At 32.9% G+C, this 18,432-nt stretch overlaps 1 protein-coding gene across 10 annotated transcripts in view; it reads left to right on the forward strand.

Annotated features, from left to right (window-relative positions):
* The window catches only part of LOC145286010 (DENN domain-containing protein 1A-like), a 798,566-nt gene that overhangs the window by 154,340 nt on the left and 625,794 nt on the right, over positions 1-18,432 (forward strand). For 6 of the 10 annotated variants that reach the window (XM_080134611.1, XM_080134619.1, XM_080134620.1 and 3 more), the window contains exon 3: positions 9,908-9,951. The exons of the other annotated variants lie outside the window; for them this stretch is intronic. In XM_080134611.1, the coding sequence (XP_079990737.1) occupies positions 9,908-9,951 (44 nt within the window). The remainder of the gene's footprint in view (positions 1-9,907; positions 9,952-18,432) is intronic. 10 annotated transcript variants of the gene reach the window in all.

Here is an 18,432-nt window from a genome sequence, read left to right on the forward strand (position 1 = left end):
CAGACACAGCGAGCCCTCCATATTCGGCCAGACACAGCGAGCCTCCATATTCGGCCAGACACAGCGAGCCCTCCATACTCGGCCAGACACAGCGAGCCCTCTATACTCGGCCAGACACAGCTAGCCCTCCATACTCGGCCAGACACAGCGAGCCCTCCATACTCGGCCAGACACAGCGAGCCCACGATACTCGGCCAGACACAGCGAGCCCACGATACTCGGCCAGACACAGCTAGCCCACGATACTCGGCCAGACACAGCTAGCCCACGATACTCGTCCAGACACAGCTAGCCCACGATACTCGTCCAGACACAGCTAGCCCACGATACTCGGCCAGACACAGCTAGCCCACGATACTCGGCCAGACACAGCTAGCCCACGATCCTCGGCCAGACACAGCTAGCCCACGATACTCGGCCAGACACAGCTAGCCCACGATACTCGGCCAGACACAGCTAGCCCACGCTACTCCAGACACAGCTAGCCCACGATACTCGGCGGACACAGCTAGCCACGATACTCGGCTAGACACATTTAGCCCACAGAAATTAATTTTTAAATTTCTCATTTAAAAACTCCTTTACATACAAGTTGACTGAATCACATTTTAAGTCCCTTTAACAGCAATTATTTTTTTCAAAACACCAATAAAATCCGACTCAAATTGTACTATCGTAAAATAATTTTTGTTTAAAAACGACACCTTTTTTTCTTTTCAAGACAAAAGGTTTTAGTTTAAATTCCGCATTGAAAAATAACTTAAATACATACAAGTCCTCCGAATCATATTTAAAGTTCTTTTAACAGCAACCACTTTTCTTTCAAACAATGAAATCAAAATTTGAATTGTACTTTTATAAAATAATTTTCGTTTAAAAACGACAACTTTTTTCTTTTAAACACAGCAGGATGTCATTTTAAATTCCTCATTTAAAAATGACGACTTTAATGCACACAAGTCATCCAAATCGCATTTTTAGTTCTTATAATAGCGACAATTTTTTTCTTTTTCAAAAACAAAACTAAAAAAATCCGACTTGAATTGTATTCTCAGCAAAATAACTCTTTCATTTAAAAACGACACCCTTTTTTTTTTTTTTTTTTTTCAGCACAACACGATTTCATTTTAAATTCCGTATTGAAAAATAACTTTTAAATACATACAAGCCATCCAAATCATATTTTAAGTTCTTTTAACAGCGACGACTTTTTTCAAACACAATAAAATCGGACTCGAATTGTACTTTCGTAAAATAATTTTCATTTAAAAACGACACATTTTTTTTTTTTCAACACAACAGGATTTCATTATAAATTCCTTGGTGAAAAATGAATTTCATGCACACAAGTCGTCCAAATCGTACTTTTGTTTTCAATAAACAAAAAATCCAACTCGAATTATACTTTCATAAAATGAATCTATCATTTAAAAACAACCTGTTTTCTTCTTTTCAGCACAACAGGATTTCAGTTTAAATTTTGCATTGAAAAATAACTTTTAAATGCATACAAGTCGTCCGAATCATATTTTAAGTTCTGTTAATAGTGACGACTTTTTCAGCAAATATAACCGAATTTCATTCCAAATTCCTTGTTTAAAAACAACTTTTTAATAAATACAAGTAGACCGAATCGCATTCCAACACGTTCATTTGACGATAATAGTTAAAGAAATCCAATGAATCCCACTAGGAATAACAAACAAAAAAAAAGACAAAAAAGTCCGACTCACTTCATCATATCTTCAACAGTTTGACACGACTCCTTAAATTCTCCCTTTGGCAACGCTTTCCATTTTCAAACGCAACTTTTAATTTTCCAGGGTCAACGCGAATCATTTAAAATTTCCCACTTTCATCTCGGCCGCATCGGCCCCATATTTAAAGCCGAAATAGCTTCTAATAGAAAAAACCTGGACTGGATTCTTGGCAACATTCTCCGCTCTAACGCGTTCAGTCCAGTTCTAGCGAACTCAACTCGACTCAACATGATCCCGACCTCTTCACTGCTGGCCTTATATTGTCTCATTCATGCAAATTAAGACACAGTCGAACCTCATGATTTATCGCCTTTCTGTGTCCCGTCGGTCGGGTTTTGAGTTCGCACATGCCACCCTTAGCAGTCCGCTTCCATGACTGCAGTCACACCAAAAGTTTCCCTACATTTTTCTTTTACACAGTAAATTAATCAGATTTATTGAAGTCGTTAGGTTTCCGCCAGATACAATGTTTTTTACAAAAATTATTTTCGTGTAAAACTTGTTCACGTTTTTGAATGCTTAATTACAATGATATATATTGCCGCTAATCAAGCCAATTTCCTTGTATGAGACTTATTATTCTGCGATGAATCTAATAGAAAAAACCTGGACTGGATTCTTGGCAACATTCTCCGCTCTAATGCGTTCAGTCCGGTTCTCGAGAACTCAACTCTACTCAACTCAACTCGATCCCGACCTTTTCACTGCTGGCCTTATATTGTCTCATTCATACAAATTATGACGCGATCGAACCTGATGATTTGTCGCCTTTCTGTGTCCTGTCGGTCGGGTTTCCAGTTCGCACATGCCACTCTTAGCAGTCCGCTTCCATGTCTGCAGTCACATCAAAATTTTCCCTACATGTAGAAATATTGTTTTATGAATAACTAAAGAACAAAGAATTAGATTTTTATATATATATATATATATATATATATATATATATATATAGATTTTCGGTTTGGATTACTTTTATGTATGTCACAGGTAAGATTTCCTTTGTTTTTCATGTTTTATTTCTTGGGTATGATAGTGTACAAGTACCTTTTTTCTAATGTAAAAATGAAAGAACTCTATACGTTTATGTAATTTTCTGTCATGGCCAATTTTCTGTACGCCAAGGGTAAGAATTTCTTTTATCTGGGTGCTATAGTGAAGAAGCAGCTTATTTCTCATCTGTAAGTCATACTACTCGAATATTAAACGTGATTTTCGGTTTTAATAAATTTCATGTATATCACAGGTAAGATTTTCTTTGTTTTTTCATTAGAACTATACTAAACAAGTACCTTATTACTTCGATAGAATTTCTTGTACACATAAATACATTAAGAAGTGATCATTGTATATGTTTTTTGGAATATAACATCTATGCAAATATACAAACATATATAATACATTAAATTTATAATGATCAATTAATTAGTTTAGGAGTGAATCCAATACATAGAAATATATAAGCATATAAACATAATTAAAATTCATAATGATCAGTTAATTAGTTTAGGAGTGAATCCAATACATAGAAATATATAAGCATATAAACATAATTAAAATTCATAATGATCAGTTAATTAGTTTAGGAGTGGATCCAATACATAGAAATATATAAACATACACAAAATTAAAATTCATAATGGTCGGTTAATTAGTTTAGGAATGGATACAATACATGGAAATTAGTGTTGGGACGATTCCTAAACTTTTTTCGATTCCAGGAAAAATTCCAAGAATGTCGATTAACGATTCCGATATGAAGTACGATTCCGATTCCCATGGAATTGTTGTTTTGAAATATATCATTATATAATCGAAAGTTTTTGTAGCGAAAAAGTGGAAATACAATTAAGGGAATTTCGAAAACAATTCGATTTTTTTCGTAAAATTGCTTTCATTGAAGATAAAAGTCAAAACAAATATTTTAAGCATGTTAAATGCACCATGAAATTAATAACAATCAATTTCAGGAGTTATTTTATATATTAAAAAATATAAAGAAAAAGTCAGTCATGATTAATTCAACAAAAATACAATAACATCAAATTTCAAGGGAATAACATGTTTTGTTTATCTTTTGATATTCAGTTTTTTTTATTTTCTCTTTATCTTCGATAACACTTTAAAATTTAATTTTTTTTTTTTTTGCAGCTTCAATCGCTAACTAATTTTTATTCCACTTATTTCTAAATAAAATTTTAAAATAACTAAATCTTTAAATTTTTAGCCTTTTATATTCAATCATCTCAAATTATTCCTATTTGTTTGACTTTTAAAAAAAAGATTTTCAACAATGTTATTTTTTAAATCTAAATAAATTTGTTTGGTAAATGTTACCTTACGCTACAGCAGAACACCGACTAATTTGTTTTTTTAGAGATATTCGAGGTCACTTACAACGAATCTGATAATCAAAATCCGCCGCAAATTTACCGTTTGCATGGTATGAGCCCCTAGAGCTTGGGACTATTTTGTGCCATTTCACCACCTTCGGTAGTGTTTTTCTTATGATACGTTCGTGTGCGAATGGGTGTAGTAAAGTATCTTATCACATCGCGTAGGAATCTTTCTAACAAGAAAGTTAAAAAAAAAAAATGTTCATATTTTTTTTTTTGTCTTACGTTTGTTTATACGCGATATAAGACACCGCACTACGCCCGTTCGCACGCGAATGTATCATGCAAGAAAAACACTACCGAAAGCAGTGAAATAGCACAAAATAGTTCCAAGCTGTAGAGGTTCATACCATGCAAACAGTAAATTTGCCGCGGGTTTGATTATAAGATTCGTTGTCAGCAACCTCAAATATCTCTAAAAAAACAAATTAGAGTGGTCGATGTTCTGTTATAGCGTAAGGTAATATTTACCATGGGTTTATTTCTATATTTATTTTTATTATATAATTATCGTCCTTTAATATTTATTTTTATTCAATGTCTTAATTTACCTCTTTATTTCTATATAAAAAAGTAAATTTTTAGTAATTGTTATTTCTATTGTTAAATAAGTTATTGATTGAACTTTCAAAATCACCTCTGCCTTAATGCTGTTTCTAACATTTTTTATATTTGTTGTGCAAAGAAGTCCCAAAAGAAATGTTTAATTGCTTTATTCACAGAATATTTTAATGAAATGTAAATTTCTAAAAGAAAAAAAATTAAATTCACTTACCGCATTGTTCTTTTATTGTTAAAAATTAAATTCACTTACCGATTTGTGCTTTTATTGTTTAAATAATTAATCTCACTTCAAACAAACAGTTCAACTTAAAAATATAAGAGAATCGTAATGAAAGAATCATAAATTTAAGGTATTTTTTAATGATGCGATTCCGATTCCCCCCAAAATACACGATTCTTATGATTAACGATTCCGATTAATTGTCCCACCACTAATGCAAATATATAATTATATGAACATATTTAAAATTCATAATGATCTGTCAATTAGTTTAGGAGTGAATCGAAGACATAAAAATATATAAACATATACACATAATTTATATTCATAATGATTGATTAATTAGTTTAGGAGTAAATCCAATACAAATGGCATTACTTGATCTATTTTGGAATGTAAAAAATAAGCCAATATATCATATATATTTTGAATATGACATTTTCGTTACGTAAATCAAAAACATTCTTCTGTATTTTCCTTAAATAAAAGTGATCTTGTGTATTTATTACATTTAAAAATCAAGAATATGAAAAAAAATGAAATGAAAAGAATATGAAAAAAAAAGAAGAAATGATGGGGGATCGAAACTGCAACAATTGTGCTAGTAATCGATCATGCTATCCATTGCACCAAAGGGACAACCGCTTTAAGAATGTTGTGAAATATCTTGATAAATACATTTCTCTTTTACTCGATGTACGCATGCGCAGAATGACGTCATTATGCTACGCTTGTTAAGGTGTTATTGTTCTTAAGCTTGAACCATTTTTTCAGGCCCTTAGCAGTTATTTTAAGCGATTAAATATCCTTAATAAAATTCTGCACCAAAAATGCAATCTTTTGAGTTATTGCACGCTGTCCAACGATCATACGTCTAGGAGAAGATTTGAAGAACGGAGACGCACACACACACACACACACACACATAATGAGATTTATATATTAGATTACATTTCATGCTTTTTTCTGTTGAGTTGCACATTATTTTATTTGTAAACTTTCTAGTTTAAGAATATTTTTATTTCTTAACTTTACTAGAAACTGACCACCCACTACAAATATTTAGATATTAATTTTAATTATTTATTTATTTATTTTTTTTTTAACAGTCTGGTAGATTAGTGTCCAATCGATAATAATCTGTTGAAAATATTGTAAAAAAAAAGAAAAGAAAAAAAAAAGCAGGGTGGGGGGGACAAAATAAAATATAGAGGCAGGGTACCGCTCATACATGTGAACCAAAAAATACATATTTCACATTTTCAGTTATTCAGCTATTGCTGCTGCTACTACAGACATCCAAACTGAAATGATTTTTTTTTCTGGGTATTAACATTTTAAATTACTAGCTGCCACAAGGGCAACAAAATACAAAATACAATTTTATGAATAAAAACAAAATACAATTTTAATGAATAAAAACAGTAAAAAGATTAAGTGGACGTCCAAAGAAAATGTTTTTCAAAATTTCTAGCACTTATGTTGAAGTCTTTTTTTTTTTTTTTTTACCCCCCCCCCCCTGTGGTCAAAGGTATTTTAGACACCCCAAACTATTAAGTGACACATCTTCTGATTAGTTTCCAAATTTAATGACAAAATTCTTAATACAAACATGGTACGAGCATTTACAAATTGGAGGGGGTGGTCTTTACAAAACCTTACCGAAAACGCAGTTTTATGATGTCCATATTTTTATCACTTTATTTGCTTAAAACTTTTAAAATGTACATTATTTATTAATTCATTTATTATTCATTAAAAGAAAGTGGTATTTTGAGGACTTAAAGTGCTTTGGTTTTCAAAATACGGCTATTTTAGCCAAACCCCCTCAAAATCAATTATTATCCAAAACCTTTTATTGGCTGTGTGTATTACTAGTAAAAGTACAAACTTTAATGCAATGAAAACAAAAAAAAAAGCAAAGTGTTATGGCATGATGATTTACTGTCGTTTACTGTTTTCTTCCAAATAATATATATAGTGTCATAGTGTGACATTCTGGTCTTCTACATAAGCTTCAGGGTTATTATTAGTGGTAAGATTCTTAATTTCATTAGGTCTTTTCTTTCTGATCGAAGAGTGCAAGTAACTCTGAATAGGGTTCCTTCATTCTCTTTTTCTATCAATGCTGGTATTCATTATGGCTCTATTCTAGGCCCAACTCTGTTTCTTTATATCAATGATCTGCCAAAGAATATGGACCAAATAAAGATTAGATACCTTGTAGCAGAAGACGAAGATTGGCAAACATTTCAAGTGACACCAGTTGTTCGACCTTGACATTGCTGGTGGTTGTTTGCAAACACGTCAAATAGCAGACCTGGTCGAGTGTTTGCGAGGAAGATTTTTTTAAAATATATATACAAAACATTTTAAGATTTAAAAGAAAAAATATATATTTACAAAACATTTTTTTAACTCTATATATCCATAAAAGTGAAAGTATCTGTCTGTCTGTCGGTCTGTGTGTGGGTCTGTCTGTCTGTGTACATTTCCCTACACAATAACTGTCAATTTTCAGTCTACAGACTCGAAATTTGATATACAGGGTATTGAGATTTGGGAAAATCTTTGTAATCCGTTTTCGGACAGAAATTTGTCTAAGGGGTTAAAGTTCAACGATTTGACCTTTGGGAACTCTATCAAACTCCTCCGACAATTTTGGGTCTAAACACTTGAAATTTTAGATATAGGTTCCTTGGACATGGATCTAATCCAAAACAAATGTTATGGGGTTATAATAGGGGTCAAAATTAAAAAAAAATTGACCTCTGTGGTCTCTACCAAATTACTCAGACAATTTCTGGTCTAAATATTTGAAATTTTACATAAAGGGTATTCAGAGATAGGGCAAGCTTTTTAAAAAGTTTGGGTTGAAAATTTGAGCTACCAATATATAAATGTATGTATGTATGTTTGCATATCTGCCTAAAACTTTCGACAGAGACAACGAATTTTCACAAGATCAGTATCGTTTTGAAGCTTGCTCCTTCAGACGACAAATACTGAAAAATTGGCTAAAAACATTAATTTCTTCACCCTCAACTGGGCACTTTTCTACAGGGAGGGGTCGCTTTTTTCACCGATATTTTCAAGTCATCCCCTCTTTTCGATTGTCTAACCTTAATTTAAACCTATGTCACTTCCGGTTTGGCGGTGGTCGTAACAGCAAAGACGTCACTTTTTCCCCTGTTCTTTTCTTCCTTAGTGGTACAGGTTCGAGCCTGCCTTCCTACTACCATTTTTTTAAAAAAATAAGTTATAAAGATTTGCATCTTGTGATACTACATTTCATCTTTATAAAAATAAGTTATTAAAAGACATTTGAATAAAATAATATATTTTTAAATCTCGATTGTTTATACTTGTTGCTTATACTTGTGATTTTATTATGCATAAAAATTGCCTCGGTCTAGAAGGATTTCTCCTTCACTGACCACCGACCTACATCACACTTTCAATAAATGAATCGTATTAAAAGCACACACACGCACACACACAAATCAATCTTGGTCGCAAAAACCTGCAAAACATTCGCAAAAATCCGAACAAGTCAGTTATTTTATATTTGTTTCTGCCATTCAAATGTTTGTGGAGTAGAGAGAAGAGATCAGCATCCAAAATTCTCAGTTATAATATCGGTTTTTAATGTTTTGTGATTAATATAGCTCATTCTTTTTATTTATTTAGTTATTTCTTTATTTTTATCATGATTATAATTATTATTAGTTTTATTAAAAAGTTCTGTAAATATATAAAAAAAAAAAAACGCACTCAGAAAGACACCCATTTATTTAAATATATTTTGTTTAAATACGTTTGTTTTGTTACTTACATTAAAGTTTTGTGTAAATAAGTTTTTTTTTTAATCCTTAAAAGTTTTGTAAATATTTAATATTAAAATAATGATTTGTAAATATATATTTTTTCTTTAAAATCTTAAAGCTTTGTAAATATATTAAAAAAAAAATCTTGCTATAATCATTTGTCATTCTTGTTAGCTCCTTACATTAAGTGGCTTAACACCATGTTTTGAAGCGATTTCCATAAAAAAAAAACAAAAAAAACGGCATCTTTTTACTTTAACAACCTTGTTCATTCTATAACATTGGATGCTAATAATTTGCAGTAATGGCAGTTTGTTTTGAATTAATTTAAATTATTATAATAATGACAACGATATTAATATTAAAGTGTTATAAAAATATGACTTAGTTTTGCTAAGATAATAAATCTTCATTATATTAATATACTCCTAAATTACTTTTGTGTGAAAGGAACCTTGTTTTATTATATACTAGCCTGGGTGCCTGGCATTGCCTGGGTGTTTGTGTGTATTGAGCAAAAAAAAAAAAGTTGTAGTAGGCAGGCGTGACGTGAAGGCAGAAAAGAAAGTGGAGATGTGTGTAAGGGTGTTGGTTGAGCAAAAAAAAAATAAAAAATGGAAAATGGCGAGTACCAAAAAAAAAAACGGGGTAGTAGGCAGGCTTGAATCCCTATCGCGAAGGAGGAAAAGTGAAAAAAAAAAAAGTGACGTGTTAGCTGTTGTGCCCATTGCTAAACCGGAAGTGACATCAGTTTAAATTAAGGCTAGACAATCGAAAAGAAGCAATGACTTTCGAAAATATTAGTGAAAAAAGCAACCCCTCCCTGTAGAAAAGTACCCAGGTGAGGGTGAAGGAATTAATGTTTTGGGCCAATTTTTCGATATTTGTACTCCGAAGTGTCAAGCTTCAAAATGATATAGTTCTTGTGAAAATCCGTCATCTCTGTCGAAAGTTTTTGCAAGACGTACATACATTCATACAGACAGGTGAGATTTGTATAGATTTCAAAAGAAAATGTGGAAAGTTAAACCTGATCCCTAAATTTCTTTTTTTTTTCTTTATTAATCTTATTTAAAAATTTAGTCATCTTGCAATTGCCTTTTTTACTGGTGTTATTTATAATCATTTTCATTTTTTTTTTAGCTCCATTCCTCCTTCAACATTATCCTCTTGACTACTCAGATGAGGTGAGTAAAATCTTTCGTTTCATGCTAGTTTTTGACCATAAACTAACAATGCTCCTTAAAACTAAATTGATTAAACACTTAGTTTTTTGAACCATCAAAATTCATCCATAATATAAGAATTTGAAGTTGAAAGATACATTTTTGTTTTCATTGATAAAATTCTACTAAAAAACTATTGAAGATAAAATTGATAAAGCTGTGAAATTTGGCATGTATGTCAGGAAACCATTAAAAAGATAGATTTAGGGATATATTTATTTTTATTTTAGGGGAGAGAGCTTATCACTTGAACTAATTAGTAGGGTTTTATATAATTTTAAGCATGACAAATATCAAAATAATTTGGGAGACTCTTCATATAGTAGAATGATTTGAAAGTAGGGGTTATTTGATGTTTTGTTTATATGCGAAACTGATCCTCTCTCTATAAATTTGAAAATGCTTTTTTTTCTTCATTTTATACACAAATTTTTTTACTGTCCACATCTAAAATATAATTTGTTTAAAAATTGGTAGCTAGAAAGTTAATTCTGACTAGAATAAAAGTAAATTTTCATTGCTTTAATGTGTAAGGTGGTCATAGTAAATTTGAGCACTAGTCAAAATTACTGATTTTCTTGTATGTATGACTATTTTAAGAGAAGCAAACAAACCAGAAAAAATGTACAAATCACTAAAAACAAACAAAACCAATGCTAATTTTCAGAAAACATATGAAGAATCAACCTGAAGCATGACCATAGCCAAATTCTATATATTGCCTTTATTTATAGAGCTATAATGATCAATGAAATAGGGGAAAATATTTCTTTATTATATAGATTACTGTATGTACTTGTGTAATAAGTAACCTTTTTTTACTTTTAGCACACTATCACTAGCTCTTAACCTACAACAGAACCATAACCAAGTCTAACTCCTCCTTAAAAATCTGATGTTCATTAGAAACATGTTCCATTTCAGATCAGGAGTAAAGGTCAAACCCAGAAGCTTGTCAAAACACGGGGCCTCACCCAGACGAGAGCCATCCATCACAATTGATGCCAGATGGGGATCAGAACGTTGATGATGTAAGGATAGGAGTTTGGTTTTGGATGCATTAAAGGTAACCAGCCACATCTACCCCCACTGAACCACGTGCTCGAGATCAGATGAGAGAGAATCAGAGAGAACTTTGTCATTTACAGCCTTTGATGTGTTGCCGTAGATGGTCGTGTCATCAGCATAGATGTCAACGAATGATTTAAGTATGTGTTTCATTCGTTGACATCTATGCTGATGACACGACCATCTACGGCAACACATCAAAGGCTGTAAATGACAAAGTTCTCTCTGATTCTCTCTCCTCTGATCTTGAGCACGTGGTTCAGTGGGGGAAGATGTGGCTGGTTACCTTTAATGCATCCAAAACCAAACTCCTATCCTTACATCATCAACGCTCTGATCCCCATCTGGCATCAATTGCTCTCGTCTGAGTGAGGCCCCGTGTTTTGACAAGCTTTTGGGTTTGACCTTTACTCCTGATCTGAAATGGAACACGTACATCAAGTCTGTTGCCAAGGTCGCTGGAAAGATGGTAGGATCCTTCTACCGCCCCAGAAGATATCTCACTACTGATGCAATTTTCTATCTATATAAAAGCCAAGTACATCCAAGGATGGAATACTGTTGCCATATCTGGGCAGGAGCTGCTAAAAACAGCCTATCCTGCCTTGACAGAGTACAAAATAGACTTCGTGGCTTAGTGGAGGATGCCCTTTTCTCTACCCTGTAACTTCTCTCCCACAGAAGAGACGTTGCGAGCCTATCCTTGTTTTATCGTTATTTCCCTGGCAGGTGCTCGTCTGAACTCCAATCTCTGGTCCCCCCCCCTCGCCAATCTTTCACGAAAAACACCTGTCTAGCTGAATCCACTGTGAAAAATTTCCCCCACTCTATATTTGTGCCTAAATCAAAACACGGATTCCATGAACAAAGCTTCTTTCTTAGAACTGCACACCTGTGGAACTCTGTTTCGTCTGCCTGCTTCCCACCGGACTACAACTTGGATGTGTTCAAGTCCAACGTTAACAAATTCCTAATGAACCGCCCCCTTAAGTAAACACTTCATCAAATCTCCACACTAACGTAATGTACATGCAATAACCCTTATCCCTGAGTGGCTTCCGGGCCTTGATAAGTGGTGATCACTGTGTAAAAAAAAAAAAAAAAAAATAGTGTTCATTCTGAATATGTATTAAAAACAGTTGTTACTTTTATCCCAAACTACACATTAAAGTTAGCTCAATGAGAATTTCTCACATTTTGTGAGTAAACAGTGTGAAAAAAAAAAAAGATACAAGAATGTCACGAAACATAAAATGAAACTCATTGTTGCATTTTCTGTGTTTCTCACCTAAACCCATTCCACTAGGAGTAATTCGATAGAGCTTGTACTTATGAATATTTCTTCTTTTAACTCACCTGGTGAATCATCTGCAAAAGAGCTGCAATCCCATTCATCAATCAGTGACTTACAAAATACAAATGGCTTTGCTTCTCACAGGAAAATTGTTTCAAATAACTGCACAAGGAGGAATTGACTAAATAAATATTAAAAGTATACAAATGAAAATGTTATCAGTGAAAGGACCACTGCAACAGTCATTTTCTGATTTGATTCAAATGTCTCTTGATGATGTAACTTTTAAAAGTCATGTCAATCGTATCTCCCAGAAAAAGATTCCTGGAAAAGTTTTCAAATAAAAAAAAAAATAAAAAATAAAAAAAAAGATTGCCTTGAAGGTTAGGTTTTTGAGTTTTTGACAAAATGAATTAGTATGTCTGACAGCTTACATTTCTCCATTCGAGCAGTGCTGGATAAATTTTCTGTATATAATACAAACGTTTTTAGTTTTAATGTCTGATCTTAAAAAGTTACATACATGATAAGTTCACTTTCAAACTTGATTTTCTCCCCTCTCACAGATCTGGCTATTTTATTAGATCTTAGCAAGGTTGGTTTGCTTGTGAAATCCGACCTAGAATCCGACTGCAATTTAATATTTAAAGTTTGTACTTGCACGGTTAACCCATTTGTTCATCTGATTTTGTGTTTTTTACACAGCTGTTAAACTTTTTTTCTATTTGGCAGTATGCGTGCCTGTCACTGCTACAAGTTAGATACTTACTCTGATAAGGACAAAATTTTGGGATCCTCTCATCACTAATTATTACATTGATATAAATCAGTATAATAATTAGTGATAGGATGATTCCAAAATTTTTCCCAATTCCAATACAATTACCGATTCTGTTCTAAATTCACGATTCTGATTCTTTTAAAATTTCTAGACATTTAATTAGAGATTTGATGCTTTTTTAGAATATTCATATCAGAAGCTCACAGTATTAATGCTGGAGTCCCTCAGGGGTCAATCCTGGGCCCAACTCTCTTCCCGATCTACATTAATGATCTTCCAAGTCACATCCTTACATCCTTCATAGACATTTATGCTGATGACACTACTATCTGTGGTAGCACATCTAAGACCATAAATGACCAAGTTGTTTCTGATTCTCTCCTCTGATCTTGAGCAAGTGGTACAATGGGGAAAGAGGTGGCTTGTTACTTTTAATGCATCTAAAAGCAAGCTTTTATCTTTACTTCATCAATGCTCTGACCCCCATCTGGCATCAATTAAAATGAATGGCTCTCGTCTTCAGGAGGCCTCATGTTTTGACAGGCTTCTGGGCTTGACCTTTACTCCTAATCTTAAATGGAACACATACATTAAATCCGTTGCCAAGGCCGCTGGAAAAATGGTGGGACCCTTCTATCGATCCAGTAGATATCTCACTGCTGATGCAATTCTCTATCTATATAAGAGCCAGGTATGTCCAAGGATGAAATACTGTTGTCACATTTGGGCAGGAGCTGCTAGAAAGGACTTATCCTGCCTTGATAGGGTTCAAAATAGACTTTGTAGCCTCATAGGAGATGTCCTTTTCTCTTCCCTGCAACCTCTTTCTCACAGAAGAGATGTTGCGAGTTTGTCTCTGCTTTATCGTTATTTTCATGGCAAGTGCTTGACTGAGCTCCAATCTATGGTTCTGCCTTGCCAAACTTTCACAAGAAACACCCGCCTAGCAGAAAACACTATCACTAATTTCCCCCAGTCTTTATCTGTGCCTAAACCTAAATGTAGATTCCATGAGCAAAGGTTCTTTCTTAGAACTGCACGCCTATGGAATTGTCTTCCATTTTCCTGCTTTCCAGCTGACTACAATATGGTTCTCTTCAAGTCTAATGTAAACAAGTTTTTGATGAGCCGTTCCATATAAGTTAACAAATTTACTGAATTTCCATTATTAACGATTACTATATTGTCCAATGTTTACTGTACACGCGTTAACCCTTATCTTCGAGTGGCCTCTTGGACTTGATAAATGGTGATGCCTATGTAAAAAAAAAAAAAAAAAAAATCAAATGATTGTAAAGTCTCCATATATTTTCCAAAATATAAAAAATACACTGGTTGTGGGAGTGGTATATTACAAGAGTAGATCTTTCTAAATATTTTTCTCAAATGTTTCTGTTTAATTGAAAATTGTGAGACAATATTTTTCTTTTTAAAACAAACCTCATTTGCATTTTTTGTTGTTAATGCTATTAAAAATTTTTATATTCAGTTAAAAAGAATCAACGATTTTTATGCAAAATAAAAAAAAGTGTCAGAACAGAATAGTTAAAGCCCATCCCATGTCAAGAATGAGTTCCTACTTAATGATCTTACTATTTAGAAACCCATTCTTAACATTGGGAGGGGTCTCTATCAGCTATTCTCTACTTTCCTCCTTAAAGATTTTTCTAGCAATTATAAAAATTTTGTTGATTATTATATTGATTTACGTTACTGTAAAAAAAAAAGAAGCAATATACAGATGATAATAATAATAGTAATAGTACTACTAATAATAATGACAAATAGATTAACACCTTTAGCTACCCCCCACCCCTCTGAGATTCTACATTTTTTTAGATGATTACCGGATGGAAAGAAAAAGACAATTATTTTAGAATTTTGAGTAGGAAAAAGGTTTTGCACATAAATTTAACAAAATGCTAAACATTTCCGGCCCATTCTAACTTTTTAATCTTGTCTAATCGGTTAAAAATTGAAACAAAATGCTGGTAGAACATAACATTTCTGCTCGATTGTTGCCATTTATTTGATGTTTATACCAGGTTCTTGTGCAGGGCTTATGGGGCAGCAATCTTTTTGTTCTAATTCAATAGTAGAAACTAAGTTTGTTTTGAACTAAAAACACATTTAAAAACAATTTTAAACACTAATAAACTTATCTAAGTAGGTAGAAAAGTCTTGTTTTTGGTAACATTTGCATATTTTTTTATCTCTCTTTCTTTTTTTTTTTTTTTTTTTTTTAATATATATATTGCAGTAACAAATGATTTTTATACCTTCTCCCAAAGATGAAGACTTTGTTTAAATGTTCATATAATTTCCTTTTTAATTTGGAAACCTTTTAAATGTTTTCCCTTTATGTATTTTATCAAAGACAAAATTGAAATACCTTATTTTGAGCATTTTAAATCTTTTAATAATCAAGTGTGAACTCTGATGTTTAGCAGATAGGTGTGAAAAGATTTGCAAAGGGAAGTTAACTCTCAAACGTTTACTTTGTTTACAGTAATTGAAATAAATTACACTGAGAATCAATAATAAATCTAGGAATGGGATTTATAACCCCTTTTGTGGTCCTTAGTCTTATGTTTTAAATTAATAACTTATAAATAAATAAATTTGTTTTATTGTCAAGAAAAAAAAAAGAATTGTTTTGGAATTGGAAATTAGGCACACATTTTTTTAGATACCTCAAAAAGTTCAGATTTTCTGATTCCATTTAATTGTCTCAACTACAACTAAGCTACAACTGGGACACAAATTTTTGGGCAAGTTGTCCTATTTTTTTTATTTTATTTTTTTTTCAATTAGTTTGATTTAAGAGAATTAGATTTTTTTTCTGACACACCCTTCTCATGTGTACTATGCTAGATTCAAGCAAATTTCTTAGCTCTTGTTGAATTTGAAGTAAAATTTTGAGTTTTTGTTGCCTAAATTCTGTTTGTTCTGTAATGCAAGCTTTTCTTCAACTTTATTTTGAAATTCAAACCATTCTTTTTGTATATCCAGCCGAAGTTGATCTTTTATTTCTTTTTTTTATGCCCCCCCCCCCTCCAAATAAGGCATGTTGCCAGTTGGACAAAAGGGATACTATTTGGGATCATGTCTAACAAATGATTGTGGGGAGTTGAACAGTAAGATGTCTATTCACATTACATTTAAACTTCTGCATGTTAGTATAGTCAGGGAAGCAGAAAAGAAGTTCCTGTCAGTCTGAGAGAAGAAACTATTATGCTTTTTGACATCTAGAGACCTCAACAGTGAAGGAGTGAGATTTTGTTTGTCAGGTTAATCAGACGTATGTATGTCAAGGAGGCACAAATGGTATGAATTCATCAAAGCATATTATATTAAAGTACTTGTAAAATAGGAACTTTGTGATGATGGGACAGAGCTTGACCAATAGTGCAGGATCTATTAGATTGGAGACTTGTTTTGGACTCTGAGTTGGAAGAGACTAGGGGTAGATGCACCAGCCCAGATATGGCAGCAATATTCTATGCATGGATGAATCATGGCTTTGTAAAAGTATAGGATGTCAGATGTAATTTTTTTAGCATGGTAAAGATAGACCACCTTTTTTGCAACAACCTTGGCAATGTCCTCAATATATTTGTTCTAATCCATGTTGCCTTTGAATGTTAAGCTTGAATGATAAGTTATAGGAAAGAAGCTTAGTCTTAGTAGCATTAAATGTTATCATCCATTTCCAGTTTCATTCCACTGCAGACTGAAATTCGTTTTCTAAGGTTTCTGCCATTGTCTTAGATATGTGTGCGTTCGTTTTTCCTTCATATCTATTATAGATTGATTTTTAATGACATTATTACTGATGGTAAAGGATATGATGTTATTTTTATCATACACACCACAATGAAGGATCTGAAATTCTAAAACACATTTCAGGCTGATTGTATTCTATGTAAAGCAAACAAGAAGATTAAACATACAGAAAGTTGCAGAGAGCTTTCAAATCAACAGGTTGACTGAAAACACTCTCACCCTCTACAGTAAACTGGTCAATGAGGATGGAGAAATCGGAATTCATGGAGATTTTGAGACTCATCAAGGACTTACCCGAAGACCGTTCACATCTGATCAATCAACAATTACCTTGACACTTTCGTACATCAATGGAATGACATGATTTCCAAAGATCATACATCGTTATCATGCTGATTACCAACAGTGGATTGAGAAGTTTGACTCAAGGAGAATACATTTGGCAAGCAAAGGAGCAAGCCATATATGTGGAGACAAGTTTTTACTTTGATAAAGTTAACTCTGTTGAAACCAATGAGGAGGTAATTGGTTTTATTGAAAAGTTGGCAAATCAGAAGTATCTAGATAATTTGTTTTCATTGCCATATTTCAACTATTCTTTCAATTGTTTCATCTTTACATAAAGTTGATTTGACAAAATTTAAAGAACTTTGTGAATTAGCTTCTTTCAACTTGTATTACAACTTTCCCTGGCTCAGTATGACACTCATCATTTCAACAGAATGAGTTTGAATGACTATCATGGTTTAATTGACTTTCTGCCATTATACACATTCTTTCCAATTCTCTCGTCAATCATTATCTAACTTATGATCTCTTTTACCAGTATCCTCAAGTAACTCCCCAGGTTTTGGTAAGTGATGACTTATCAATAAAAATTAAAAAAAACATTTTTATTATCTGGAAAATTTAAACTTTTAAAGCAAATTAGCATATATTTCTTCTTTTAGAGGTGCTGCATTTGTTTATTTGATTGTTTAGCTGAGAACAGCCCCATCTGGTCATACTATATTGTGACACTCAAAGAATAATCATGAATTTAGTTATTTACAGCTTTTAAATTCAATTTATCAGGCAAATAAAACAAAAAAGAACATTTCGTAGACATTTTTGCTGACGACACTACCATCTATGGTAGCACATCGTAGACAGTAAACGACCAAACTCTCTCTGATTCTCTCTCCTCTGATCTTGATCACGTTGTACAATGGGGAAGGAGTGGCTGGTTACTTTTAATGCATCTAAAACCAAGCTTCTATCTTTACATCAACGCTCTGATCCCCATCTGGCATCAATTAAAATGAATTGCTCTCGTCTTGGGGAGGCCTAAAGTTTTGACAGGCTTCTGGGCTTGACCTTTACTCCTGATCTTAAATGAAATACGTACATCAAATCTGTTGCTAAGGCCGCTGGAAAAATGGTCAGATCCTTCTATCGATCCAGTAGATATCTCACTGCTGATGCAATTCTCTATCTATATAAGAGCCAGGTATGTCCAAGTATGGAATACTGT

Source organism: Euprymna scolopes, chromosome 10 (assembly GCF_053919585.1).
Source record: "Euprymna scolopes isolate OS-2025 chromosome 10, ASM5391958v1, whole genome shotgun sequence".
NCBI lineage: Eukaryota > Metazoa > Mollusca > Cephalopoda > Sepiida > Sepiolidae > Euprymna > Euprymna scolopes.